The sequence below is a fragment of the Carcharhinus amblyrhynchos genome, chromosome 15 (assembly GCF_965287045.1).
Source record: "Carcharhinus amblyrhynchos chromosome 15, sCarAmb.v2.hapA, whole genome shotgun sequence".
NCBI lineage: Eukaryota > Metazoa > Chordata > Chondrichthyes > Carcharhiniformes > Carcharhinidae > Carcharhinus > Carcharhinus amblyrhynchos.
In genome coordinates, this window is record NC_137338.1 from 6,895,398 (window position 1) to 6,910,231 (window position 14,834).

A 14,834-nucleotide genomic window follows, 5' to 3' on the forward strand; every position below is an offset into this window, starting at 1 on the left:
TGTCATTGGGCAAGTAATCCCACAGCCCAGGCTCTGGGAGACATGGGTTCAAACCCTATCATGGCTGTTGATGGTATTTAAATTCCATTAATAAATCTGAAGTTAAGAACACCTCTCAACAACCTTGGATTGTCTTTTAAAAAAAAGCATCTGGTTCCCTAAGGCCCATTAGGGAATGAAATCAGCCATCTTTGTCTGGTCTAATGTGACTCCACATGATGTGGTTGGCTCTTAACTGCCCCTTGGTAATGGCCTAACAAGTCACTGAACCCATGGTCAAATAGGGATAGGAAACAAATGCCAGCCTTGCCAACAATGCCCACATCCAGTGAAAAAATTTGTAAAAATCTACATGTTTCCAGCACGTGGGGGCATGCCCACACTAATGTCCAGGTCAAGTACACAATCCAGAGATGGTTGGAGCTGTTCATTCTTTGAGTTACGATCCTTTGTTAAGCTGGCAGTAGCAATGCTTTGGAGTTAGATTTCTTGACTCAGAAAGGTGTTGGGGGTAAAGAGGACAATTGTTTCATCCCTTCCACATCATTGATCGATGACAACCTTCTTACCTTCTCTTCTTCCAAAAAACTGCTTCCATTGCCAACCCTACTCCAGAAGATGGCAGGGATAGGGTCCCCATCAGCAGCACAGGTGATTACCACCCGACCATTCTCTGTTGCAGTCTCATTCTTCAGCAGAGTTATGTGTGGCGGGACTGGAAACAGATAGGAATAAGGTACAATTAGCTCTTTTGCACCCTCCAGTGCAGTATAGTATGTGCCACCATTACCTAATGCTCATTGTCCTGAATGGTAAAGGGATAAAAAGTGGGTAAGGTTACAATTTTTAAATGAGTATCTGGAATGAGCTGCCAGAGGCAGTAGTAGAGGCGGGTACAATTTTGTCTTTTACAAAGCATTTAGATAGTTACATGGGTAAGATAGGCATCAAGGGATATGGCCCAATGCAGGCAACTGGGACTAGTTTAGTGGGGAAAACTGGCCGGCATGGACAAGTTGGGCTGAAGAGCCTGTTTCCATGCTGTAAACCTCTATGACTCGATGAATAAGTGCTATGGAATTGTTTACATGAATTTGGGAAGGCAAAATGCTTTCTCTGGTCACATTCACTCCTCATATAATGGGATATCTGGGCAGCATGGTGGCACAGTTTATTAGCACTGCTACCTCACAGCTCTAGGGACATGGGTTCAATTCCTGGTTTGGGTCACTGTCTGCGTGGAGTTTGTACGTTCTCCCTCTGTTTGCCTGGGTTTCCTCTGAGTGCCCCGATTTCCTTCCACAGTCCAAAGATGTGCAGGTTAGGTGGATTAGCCATACTAAACTGCCCCTTAGTGTCTCAGGCTGTGTAAGTTAGAGGGGTTTGTAGTGTAAATAAGTTACAGGGATGGGGCCTGGGTGGGACTGATGTTGGTGCAGACTCGATGGACCAAATGGCCTCCTTCTGCACAGTGGGGTGAAAAAGCAGCAAATGGAAGAACATTTTGGCTTGGGGTTTCTATATTCTTACCACGTAGAAAACTCCCTTAACACCATCAACCATTGTCCAAAGGATTTGTTTTGAACAGGCCTTGAACAGTTGGCTAAAGTGGCTCTTGAACTTGCTCGCATAACAGGAATCAGTAAGTCACAAAGATACAATGTGTGTGTCAGTTTGGGATGTATATTTGGTTTAGCTCAATTAGCTAGATGGCTGGGTCGTGAATCTGAGTGACACCAACAGGAGTGTTCAGTTCCCATACTGACTAAGGTTACTCATGAAGGTCCCGCCTTCTCAACATTGCACCTCGCCTGAGGTGTGGTGATCCTCAAATTAACATCACCACAAACCAGCATATGATCATTGAGGACGATGGTAACTTTACCTTTTATATTTGGTAGGCGCTGATAAGCTCAGATGAAATAGAGTGGGAGGAGGTACGTAAAGCATAAACAACGACATAGATCAATCAGGCCTGGTCAGAGCTACAGGGCTCTGGGCCGGATGCAGAAATGTGAGATTAGAATGGGCACCTTGGTGTCTTTGGGCTGGCAGTGACAAGATGGGCCAAATGATCTCCTTCTTTGCTGTAACTTTCCTATAGTTCTATGGATCTGAGGAAATCAAGGCCGAGGCTTCCCAGCACAGTAGGGACAGGATGCATGAGGGAGATTCCAGCCAAATGTCCATTGATTTTCCATGGGATCAGACAATCCCGGTGACAACTGGCCCTGGAAAATCCCACCCCACAAAACAACTTTCATTTTAGTACTTAAGATATGTAAATAGGGGCAGCTGATTGAGAAATGGATAAACACATGTCTAATATAAATACAAAGCTCAGACAAGCTGGGTTTATTATACTGAAAAGGTAACCTGTGTCTATGCAACAAGGTCAAAGTTGACCATGAGGATGGTTAATCAATGGATGGCGTATTGTCAAACTTGTGGTAAGATTTTACCTCAGTAAAAGATTGAACGTGTGTGTGTCATTCACAAATGAAAAGAGCTTGGTCGGCAAAAGAGTTTCTTTATTAGGACTGAAATTCTGGAGAAACTCCATTAAAAATAATGGGGGTGATTTTATGCCTGCACTCTCCATCTGGGGTGGTGGTGGGTTGGGGGTGGGGGTGGGGGTAGGGGGATCGGGGGGGGGGAGGGGGGGGGCGGCAGGTGACTGCAATGTGGTTTCAATCCAAGTGAAATTCAATGCCAAACATTCAATACAAAATTGTGACCTATCTACACAAGCACTTAAATTCACCCATGCCCACAAATTGCTTTTGATTTGATTTAATATTGTCACATGTATCAACATACAGTGAAAAGTATTGTTTCTTACGCGCTACACAGGCAAAGCATACCGTTCATAGAGAAGGAAAGGGTTCAGAATCTAGGCTAGCGTGTCGAGAAAGATCAGCTTAGTGCGAGGTAGGTCTGTTCGAAAGTCTGACAGCAACAGGGAAGAAGCTGTTCTTGAGTCGGTTGGTACGTGACCTCAGATTTTTGTATCCTTTTCCCGGTGGAAGAAGGTGGAAGAGAGAATGCCCGGGGTTTGTGGGGGTCCTTAATTATGCTGGCTGCTTTTCCAAGGCAGCAGGAAGTGTAGATGGAGTCAATGGATGGGAGGCTGGTTTGCGTGATGGATTGCCTTTGGTTTCTTAATCTTCCTGACCCTCACACTGCGTCTCGGTGTATCCCCCGCTGAGGTTGAGGCGGCCTGCTGACTTTCACACCCTTTTGCCTGAGATGACCTTGGCAGGCGCCTACTGAGGGGAGGTCGAGACTTTGAGGATCCAGGCAGCCTTTGGGCAGCATGTTTGACTGCTTCCCTCCTCGGTGTCAGGGGCGGGAGGTGTGTCGCTCACAGGGAGGGGGTGGGTGTCAGATGGGCTGCCTCTCCATGCTCCTACATGGGATGGAGACTGGAGTGAGACCCAGAAGCACCACCATCCCCCAGCACTGTCATGTGTAGATTCCCCACCAGTGCCTGCACCATGCAATTAAAGTCCTGCATCATAGTGTGGACATCTTCAGCCATGGAGTGCATGTCCTGCACCAAGGTCTCCACTGCAGACACCACCCTCGCAGTGTTGGCATCGGTGCGCTACAGTGCCAGCGCCATCTCCTCGGGTAGAAGGCGATGCGACTCCTCCATTCAGCCTTCCCGTGTGAGAAGGGCTGCCGTCACCCCTTCCTGATGCTTGCGACTCTGCCTTTGCAGCTCCAGCAGCTGTGGGACAACTGGGCCCAGGGGCACACCGCTGGCAAGAGACTAAGCAGAGTCCTGGGTGCCAGCATCTCTCTGAGTGCCAATCCCCTGGGATGTCCCTGCCTCCACCTGCTGTGTGGATCTTCAGCTATGAGGTGCTCGCCAGTGAGTGACCCAGGAGCCTGCCTACTTTGTGAATCCACAAAAGTGTGGGTATTTGCACTAGTGCTGGGTGCAGGTGATAGCTGTAATGCCTCTTCAATGATACCCTCTGAGCTGCAGGAGTTTGGTGGGTCCAAAAGGCACAAGGATGGTCCGGTCTGTTCCGCTGGTCGGCCTGTAAGAGAAGGAAGATGGGCATCTAGGCTTTGCAGGGGAAACAGAGGGAGCATTGAATACTCAAGACTTGAGGAATAGCAGCTGTGTGGAGGATTCTCATGTTTCTCCGTTTGACCAGCAGCACAGGCACGATCTTCCCCCTGCCCAGCCAACTCAGGGGCTCTGTCCTCAAAACTTGTGAGGATGCAGAGTTTGGGCATGACTCCAGCTGGCTGTGCCCACTCACACTTGATGTGGTTGAGTTTGTCCTGCAATGACACAGAGAGCAAGCGTGTAGGTGGAAGTGTGTTGACACTGAAGATGGTGTTGAGGTGTGGCAGGCCTGAAGCTTGGGTGGGAGCTGGAGTGTGAGGAGCATGGCAGCTATTGGAGAACATGGTGATTGCTGGAGGGAGGGGGGGTACCAGGTCCCCGGTGTGGCCAAGCTGACTGAGTGAGAGAAAGGATCGTGGGTGTGAGGGGGTCCAATGGGAGACTGGGTGGCGATTCACTTACCCTGGCTGAGCGAAGATCATTCCTCTTCTTCTGACACTGCTGCCTGGTCCTCTTCTGCAGTGTCCTTGCATTGACCAGAGCTGTCAGTGTATTCCAGTTGAGGGTAGTGACCGTTTTGGAAGGCTGCCTCTTAGAGTAGGGGTACAGTGTGTCCCTGCCTCTGCTCCACTCCGTCCAGCATCCTGGTGAGTGCCCCCACCAAAAAGCACAATGTTGGCATCTTGGCTGCCATCTCCTGCAGTCATTGTGGAACAAGTGCTGGGGAAATGTTTATATGGATTTCCCCTGTGCTTGGAGTAGTTAAGCTGTTGCGAGGCAGGTAAATCCGAGGGAACACACCAGAGGAGCAGCATGATTCTCGTGGGCGTAAAAATTATTACTCATGAGGCATAAGATTAGGTTCAAAAATATACCTGTGCCAACAATGGGAATCAATCTATCTTTTACGCCAGAATCACTCTGCCATTTTTGGTAAGATTTCTCCTGGTGGTCGTTCATATAAGTCACAGAATCAAAGAGTTGTGTTGAAGGTAAAAAAAAGTTTACATTTCTGTTTGGAACATCTCAGGTTTGCCATGCTGTCATGGACATGGCCGGGAGCTGATACCAACAGTTGTACAAAAGCTGAGGGAGCACAGCAGGCCATTCAGAACGAAGACTGTTGCTGATGTTTAAATCATTAAACAGGAAAGCATTGAAGCTTATGCTTTAACTGAAGAGATCACAGTTGTGAGGTATTTTAAGAAAACCAGAGACCAGTGGGCCAAATACTAATGAAAAGATCCCCATGAAATTTGAGGCATCAGTGACGAGCTAGAAGACTGAGGGAAAATGAGAGTGACTTCTGGAGGGCTGTGGCATACCCTTGGGTTGGTGCTGGAAGAAGTGAATGAACTTAAAATGTTCTTGTAATGGGATGGTGGGGGAAGGAGACTGTAATAAAAATAAAACTTCTTCACAGCTTAAGGCATTATAACCTAGAGTGTGAAGCACTTACTTCTTTTTATATGAAATAAAGTTTGTTTTTATGTAAAAGTGTGGCATAATTCTGTCAGTTAATCGGTGGGTTTTTGGATTTCTACTGAAACATTAACTGTTTCAAATAGGATGATAACAGCTTGTCTCTGTTACTGTAAAAGCGAACGCAAGATTTTCTTTTAACCATTGCTCTGCATATCAAGCAGTCTTACCCAGCACCGTGGGACACTCCAGTCCACACATTGTCAGGGATTGCAATCAACCTAACTGTTGCAGCACAGGTGGTACCACATTTTCTATATTCCTGTGGAGCGACAGCACAGTGGTTAGCGCTGCTGCCTCACAGCGCCAGGGAGCTGTGTTCGATTCCCGGCTTGGGTCACTGTCTGTGTGGAGTCGGCACATTCTCCCCGTGTCTGCGTGGGTTTCCTCCAGGTGCTCTGGTTTCCTCCCACAGTCCGAAAATGTGCTGGTTAGGTGAAATGCCCATGGTAAATTGACCCTAGTGTCAGGGGGATTAGCAGGATAAATAGGGAGAGTTACAGGAATAGGGCCTGGGTGAGATTGTGGCTGGTGTAGAATCGACTAACCTAATGGCCTCCTTCTTTGCTGTAGGGGTTCTACAATCAGGCTACTGAGTTGGATGATGAGCCATTCATACTGAATGGCAGAGCAGCCTTGAAGGGCTGTGTGGCCTCCTCTTGCTCCCACACTCCATGTTTCTATAGAACGCTGGTGGTTGATTTTCACTGCATGAAGTTTCCTTTGCTTTATGTCCCTTCTGACTTTCGGAGTTTACAGTCAAACAAGGGATGGATTTAATGCTTAAAAACTAAGCCATAATAATCGGAGATTGGGAATGCAGTGATAAGCCATTCAAGACACATAAACATGTCATATCAAGATATGGTGGGCCTCGAAAGGGGAAAGAGGTAAGGAAGGATCCATTTGCGAACCAGCAACTCCCTTCAGAACTTCAGAAAATTTCATTTGCACAAGAAATGTCAAAGAGTGTTACAGTTCAATCTGATATTCTAATCTGATGCACTGCTGACATTTGAAACCAACTGCAGATTATTCTGTCTCATCCTCAACGTGACAGTGAAACCATCTCTGACACATAGAGGAATTAGTCAGATGGAGGGAGAAAGGTTGTCAGAGTGTGTGGATTTCTCCCATCCTCCCCCCAACCCCTCTCTCTCTCTCTCTCTCTTTCTCCCACACTGGGGCAGTAGGTGGCACAGTGGTTAGCGTATATGCCTCACGGCATCAGGAGCCTGTGTTCAATTTCCGGCTTGGGTCACTGCCTGTGCGGAGCTTGTACATCCTCCTCGTGTCTGCGTGGGTTTCCTCCAGGTGCTCCGGTTTCCTCCCACAGTCCGAAAGACATGCTGGTTATGTACATTGGCCGTGCTAAATTCTCCCTCAGTGTACCCAAACAGGCACCGGAATGTGGCGACTAGGATTTTCACAGTAACTTCACCACAGTGTGAATGTATGTCTATGTGATTAATAAATACACTTTACTTTTACTTTACAGTCCAAAAGACGTGCTGGTTAGATGCGTTGGCCATGCTAAATTTTCCCTCAGTGAACCCGGGCAGTTACCGGAGTGTGCTGACTTGGGGATTTTCACAGTAACTTCATTGCAGTGTTAATGTAAACCCACTTTGTGACACTAATAATAAAAAAAAATACTCTTTCATGCTCTGCTGAAGGATCATCTGGAGTCGAAACATTGGCTCTTTTTTCCTCCCACAGATGCTGTCAGACCTGCTGAGATTTTCCAGCATTTTCTATTTTTGTTTCAGATTCCAGCATCTGCAGTATTTTATTTTTTATCTCTTTCCTTTTCTCTCTCCATACTATCTTTTTCCTTTCAGTCCTTTCCTTCTTTATTCTCCTTTTCTTTCTCTCGTCAAAGTCTCTTCCATGTCTGTCATCTCTCTCTCTCTCTTCATCTTCTCTTTCTTTCTCAGTCACCTTCCCCTTTTTTGACTTGCTCCATCCTCCCTCATTTTTTTCTCTCTGTCCTCTCTTTTACACGCTCTCAAAGAACAAAGAAAATTAAGGCACAGGAACAGGCCTTTCAGCCCCCCAAGCCTGCACTGTCGACGATGCCTATCTGAATTAAAGCCCCTACCCTTCCCAGGACCATATCCCTCTATTCCCACCCTATTCATGTATTTGTATTTATGTATCCATGTATCTCTTTCTCCTTCTCTTCGTATTGTTCTCCTCTTACACTGTTCCACACCTTATGTCCAAATAAACAATGGAATCCAACCCTGAATTAATCATTTTTTGTGACGGAGATGACTTGAAGGGCCAGATTCACTCCTTTTTCTTATTTTTATGAAGGTTCTGTTGGTCTGTAACATTGTGCTGTCGGTGACAATGCCCCTCGGTTCTCTGCAATTTATAGGCTTTAGGTGCCTTCCTAGGTTCACAGAATTCTGAATTATTTGCCAGAAGTTGACCTTGAATTTTTTTATTCTCATTTCAAATACCTCCGATACCTCGTCCTTCCCTATCTCTGTAACCTTCTCCATTTTTACAACCTGTAAATCCCTCTGTGTTTCGCCAACTTTGGTCTTACTTATTTTTGATTCTAATCACTCTGCCATTGGTGGCAATGCCTTCGGCTGCCTTGATCCTAAGGGACTTAGGCCCTTATGATTAAATCCAGCCCTCCTTTAATCACAAGTTCAGAAGGACAGAAGTGTCATAAATCAAAGGAAACTTCAAACGGTGAAAATCAACCTGCAGAACAGTATGGTACCACCATGCAGATCATCCAAGATTCCTAGTGATGGTGTGTTCTGGAACTGCCATCCCTAGTTACAGTTGCCTCATATCCAGGGCAGCAGGTTGAAAGAAAATCTTGCATTCTATGACGTTCCAGCTCAAAATGCATTACATTTTACAACCCAGAATTGGAGCTTAATAGATGAGGGGGGTTCTCATTGACACTGACAGAACATCAAAAGGCCTCAATAGTGTGGACGTGGGGAAGATGTTTCCATTAGTAGGAGAGACTAGGATCTGAGGGCACAGTCTCAGAGTAAAGGAATGACCCATTACAAGCAAGGGAAGGAGGAATTTCTTCAGCCAGAGGATGCTGAATCATTGGAATTCATTGCCACAGAGGTTCTGGAGGCCAGGTCATTGAGTATATTTAAGACAGAGATAGGTGGATTTTTGATTGGTAAGCTGATCAAAGGTTATGGGGAAAAGATGGGGGAATGGGGTTGAGAAATTTGTCAACCATGTCCAGCCCATGAATAGCAGAGCAGACTTGATGGACTGAATGGCCTAATTCCTCTCCTATATCTTATGGTCAAACATAGTCCATTTGGTTCAACAACTCTGTGTCAAGGGGGTTCTCCACACAAGCCTCCTCCTTACTCTCTTCAATTGAGCTTAAGGTACACTTAACATAATCCAAGAACGTCACCCCTACATTGAATTGCTTTGAGGTTCACTCACTGCTGTTACGTAGGCTGGTACAACAACCATGTTCAGCCCATGAAACAAATTATTTGATGGTGTTGAGTTCTTTCTACACATGGAGACAGTATGAGCAACTGTGTGTGACCAGAGACAGCGCTCTGGAATTCCCTCTCTAAATCCCTCCACTACTCTCTACAACATCCATCTCCTCTTTGACCAAACCTCCGGTCACCCTGTCCTTATGTGACTCAGTGTTTTACCTGACACTGACCCTGTAAAGTGCCTTGGGAGGTACATTGTGTAAGTCGCTATAATTTATGCCTATCTTCAATAAACCAGCATAAAAATATAATTACAAGACTTGGCAATATCAGCACTGCAGTTAGCTTCTTCTAAGCTGAATCTGTTACAATTCAATCATGGAGTTAAAATTATACTGTCACAATATAAAACTAAGATAAAGGAAGGTGTTTCTGCAGAGATTGATAAAAGCTTTCTTTGATAGTCTCAGAATTTGAATACCACTTTTGTTTCTTTATCCAACTCAGTCACGACTTAAGACTATTAATGCACTCCAATTTTGAATAATTCACTTAATTTAGGTAATTTAACTGAAAGGCAAAGGTGTCGACACACATCAAAGCAAACCTCTTGAGATTGTACAGTGGCGAGAGAGAGATACATGTCAGGATTTAATTATCCTAAATACATGACCTCTCTTCGCATACCTGTTACCCAGGGTCTCCGCCAACATTGATGGGCACAAGTCAAACTTGTCTTCAAGCCAACCACTCAGTTCAAGGGCAATTAGAGACGGGCAACAAATGCTGGCCTATCCAGCAATGCTCACATCCAGTCAATAAATTTTTAAAAATCCTGCCCCTGTTATCCCATTCAATAGTTGATCTGTTTATATGTTTCCCTGTAACCTTTGAACGCCTTACCAATCAAGAATGGTGGCGCGGTGGCACAGTAGTTAGCACTGCTGATTCACGCTGCCAGGGATCTGGGTTCAATTCCCAGCTTGGGTCACCGTCTGTGCAGAGTTTGCACATTCTACCTGTGTCCGCATGGGTTTCCTCTGGGTGTTCAGGTTTCCTCCCACACTCCAAAGATGTGTGGGTTAGGTGGATTGGCCATGGGAAATTGCCCCTTAGTGTCAGGGGGACTAGCTAGAGTAAATGCATGGGGTCATGAGGATTGGGGCTGGATGGGATTGTGGTCAAGTGCAGGTCCAGTGGGCCGATTGGCCTCCTTCTGCACTGTAGGATTCTACGATTCAAGGACCTACCTATTGCTGAGGTCTCCAGGGCATTTCCTCAGTCTCTGGATTACTAATCCAGTGACAGTGCCACTACGCCACTGCCTCCCCAGATTGTTCTTTGTTGTGCTTATTCAGGGGATGCGAGTATCACGAGCAAGATAATCACTTTTTGTACATCCCTAACTATGCTTAAAAAAAGGGGTGACAAGCCGCCTTCTTAGACCACTGCAGTGTGTGTGGTATCTTTGTACAATTGTGGTTGGCTTTACCATTCCAGAGAACAGTTAAGAGTCAACCACATTGCTGTCACATATAGGCCAGACCAGGTAAGGGTGGCAGATTTCCTTCTCTAAGGGAAACCAGTGAACCAAATGGCTTTTTTTTGTTAAATGACAGTGCAGTTGTTATATGGTCACCAGTACTGATAGAGATTTACTTAAATAGCTGAATTTTAATTTGCCAACCCCCCATTAAAATTTCTTTAGATCATGCAATCAGGTCTCTGGAATGTGCCCACACTGCCATTCCCGGTTTAAAACACTTCTCTTTTAAACTGCTTCTCATTTTCAGAGCTGTACAATTTGTAATCTCAGTGACAGTTTGAGTTTAATCCATCAATTTGCATCTAAAAATACTCGAGTTAGACGTAAACGTTTTGAGATTCAGGTTTTCTGAAAGTGAATGTGAGAAGAGCTGAATGCCTGATGATTAATGACAAAATGTGATCCAAAGAAAAGAAATGTATCCCCACTTGGTCCAATTTTTACAGGATGTTGAAATTGGCAAAGGCAAAAAAAGTGTAAACTCATTTTAAAACATTTCACTTTGCACAAAAGTATGTATCTGCCTATTTCATTAGCATTGCTACTATATACATAGACTTCTGATCATCAGCATGTCACAACAGATACCCAGGCTACTGCATCAATAAAAGCCACAGGACCAATTGATTGATGCTGGTGTTTATGTTCTACACCCTCCCACCTCTCTTCACCTACCCCTCCAATGGTATAATCTTCCGTTCATTTCTCTGTCATTTCTTTATCCAGTCAGTCTTGGTGAAATAAGCCCGAGTCTGGGACTGGTATACTCCCTAGTAGTTAACACTTGTCAATTTTGTACCCATTGCTTCAGTTCAAAAGGCCTGTTGTGTGAGGGGAACAGCTATGAGGTTTCAAGCTTTCAGTCTCAAGTCTTTTAATTTGTACTACCTTCAACAGAAGCAGCACATAAAATATATAACAAAAACAGAAAATGCTAGAAAATCTCAACAGGTCTGACAGCATCTGTGGAGAGAAAATAGAGCCAATGTTTCAAGTCCAGTTGACCTTTTGTCAGAGACAAAGGGTCATCTAGACTCGAAACTGTGGCTCTACTCTTTCTCCACATATGCTACCAGACCTGCTGAGATTTTCCAGCACTTTTCTGTTTTTGTGTCAGATTCCAGCATCCGTATTTATAGAATCATAGAATCTCTGCAGTGCAAAAGGAGGCCATTTGGCCCATTGATGCTGTACCGACCACAATCCCATTCAGGTCCTATCGCTGTAACCCCACATATAAATCCCCTAAGACTAGGGTCAAGTTAGCATGACCAATCAACCTAACCCGCACATCTTTGGACTGTGGGAGGAAACTGGAGCACCCGGAGGAAACCCATGCAGACACGGGGAGGATGTGCAAACTCCACACAGACAGTGACCCAAGACCGGAATTGAACCCAGGTCCTGATGCTGTGAGACAGCAGTGCTAACCACCGTATTATGCATTTAGCTATAGAATGTATATATTTAACATTTGTCGACCTTTTGGCAAAGACCAAGCATCAGATCAAGCCTGGGATGGGGTACAAAGCCTCTTCTTGTCAGCTTGGATCTGGTTTGTCTCTCTTTTGGGGACCGTGAATTGAATTCAATTGGAATTTGAATTTAGTTTTTGGAATAAGAAAGGAATGGATTTGAGTTTGGCTGGTCCACTCTGAGTACTGGTTTTGTAACTTTAAGGATGGAGTTAAAAAGAAGCAGTTACTCTCTTTTAAATTATATAACACGCCTATGTCTCGCTTTGGCTCTGTAAGTTTTAGAATTATGTTCTTGTAGCTTTCTCATTCTTTTGCTCATATTATTTATGAACACATGAGTCAAATCTATCCTGCTGTTTGCTGCAAGTGTTCTTGCTCCCAGTTTTAACACAATTGACGGGCGGAATTCTCCCATTTTGAGACTCGGCAGCTGGCTCTGGCAGTGAGTGGTCCAAAGGCCAACTTGGCGAAAATCCGCACCAGATTCAATGGTTGGGATCTTATAATTATGCATGGATGAGGTTTCCCTCTGGCAATCCTGATGGGCTAGCAGCTGATTCATCCTTCTGCCCTCAGGTGATGGGTTTTAAAGTCTTAGTGCCGTATTTAAGTTTAGTCCAGCACACTTACATTGTTCTCTCCGGCCCATCTACCTGCACCAGATGGTGCAAGATGTCAGCAACCCAAAGGAGAAAAGCCAGAAGCCTCAGCAGGAAGTCTGTTCCTTGATTCAACCAGCAGCCATCCCTCTCCCATCCTCCCCACCATGACCCCATCATCTATGAGAAGCTAATACCGCACTTTGGATCTTTACCCACCAATTCTGGGCCTTTATGCATCCCCTTCCACTGAACATGTGGTGTGACTATGACTACGGTAATCTGTGATCGTGCAGCCAAATTCCCTTCCAACTCGATTTTCAAGTTTGCTGATGACACCAACATAGTGGGTCGGATCTCAAACAATGATGAAATGGAGTACAGGAAAAAAAACAGAGAATCTGGTGAACTGGTGCAATGACAATAATTCCTCTCTCAATGTCAACAAAATGACCATCATCAACTTCAGGAAGTGTAGTACAGAACACGCCTCTGTCTACATCATCAGGGATGAAGTAGAAAGGGTTGAGAACTTCAAGTTTCTTGGTGCCCAGATCACCAACAACCTGTCCCAGTCTCCCCATGCTGACACTATAGTTAAGAAAGCCCATCAACACCCCTACTTTCTCAGGAGGCGAAGGAAATTTGACATTAACTATGACTCTCACCAACTTTTACAGATGCACTATAGAAAGCATTCTTTCTGTTTGTGTCACAGCTTGGTATGGCTCCTGTTCTGTCCAAGACCAGAAGAAACTACAAAGGGTCATGAACGAAGCCCAGTCCATCACACAAACCAGCCTCCCATCATTGACTCCACCTACACTTCCCACTGCCTCAATAAAGCAGCCAACATAAATCAAGGACACCACGCCACCACGGACATTTTCTCTTCCACCTTCTTCCGTCGGGAAAAAGTCTGAGGACACATACCAACCAACTCAAGAACTGCTGTCAGAGTTTTGAATGGACTTATTATATATTAAGCCGATCTTTCTCTTCACCCTATTTGTGATTGCAACATTATACTCTGCGCCCTCCCCTTTCTTCTCCCCTACATACTCTATGAATGGTATGTTTTGACTGTGTAGAGCCCAAGAAACAGTACTTTTCACTGTATCTCAGTACATGTGACAATAATAAATCAAATCTAATCAAAACCTCACATTGCACCCCTTCATCAAACTTTGGACATTTGTTATGATGCCTACATGACCACTGTTCCACAGAACAATGCTGTCCAGATAGACACTAGTGTGTCACACCAGAGGGAGAAGGAGACCACAGTATCCCCAACCATAGGTACAGTACGGATCCAAAATGGTGACCAGGAGGGTCTGTGGTTCAAGCACCACACTGCTGTCCATGAAGACCAACTCAAAATGGGAGGTAGGGGGGCAGGAGCCAGTCTGCCCCAGCAGAATGGTGTTCAGCGCACCAGGAACAGTGCAGCACTCTGGCAGCGTTACACCCACCTGAAAATCCCTGACAAACTGAGGACTGTTTTGCGCACACCACCAAACTTCACCAACTGGGTTTGATGCCAATGTGATTCCCTGCTGAATTGGAGCAAGACTGCAAGTCCCGATGGGATACCATCAAGCAGCTATTTTAATGAGTATTCAGGCCACCAGCCAGCGGGATGACCGACCCGCCATTGGGTGAACTGCAACGTAATTTTACCCTGGCGAGTTTCCGACATTTTAGCTCCCACCAGATTCACTGCACCCGTTTGCCCCCACAGGCAGGTTAGGCAAATTCTACCCATTGTCTTCCTGCATGGATTTTGTTGATACCTTGTGTAGGCTTTATGGTTAAAATTTATTAATGTGTTATCGGACAACAAATTTTATGAAATTGGGCGCACAAGATGGAAGCAGGCTAAAGTTACACTCAGAGCCTCTCCACTAAAAATCACAAAGTAACAGACACCGATCAGTAGGCAAGAGCATGCTTTTAGAATGCAAATGAGGGCGAGCACATAAGGGGAGCTGGACAGGATGGCACCTACAGGAACTAAATCTCCACCCCGTCAAAATCAGCACCTTTAAAACAGTCAAACAACCCATGGAGACACCTAAAATTAGCACAGTTAAGGAAACATTCCTGGCCTCTCAAAACCTCTTTTGAGATCAATGACTCACCTATGGTTCAAACCCCGGAGATTCTAGACCATTAAATAACCAGTCAGAC

At 45.3% G+C, this 14,834-nt stretch overlaps 1 protein-coding gene across 3 annotated transcripts in view; it reads right to left on the bottom strand.

Moving 5' to 3' along the window:
- The window catches only part of ncam2a (neural cell adhesion molecule 2a), a 1,336,232-nt gene that overhangs the window by 305,748 nt on the left and 1,015,650 nt on the right, over positions 1-14,834 (bottom strand). For all 3 annotated transcript variants that reach the window (XM_080203386.1, XM_080203385.1, XM_080203387.1), the window contains exon 8: positions 570-715. In XM_080203386.1, coding sequence (XP_080059512.1) covers positions 570-715 — 146 coding nt within the window. The remainder of the gene's footprint in view (positions 1-569; positions 716-14,834) is intronic.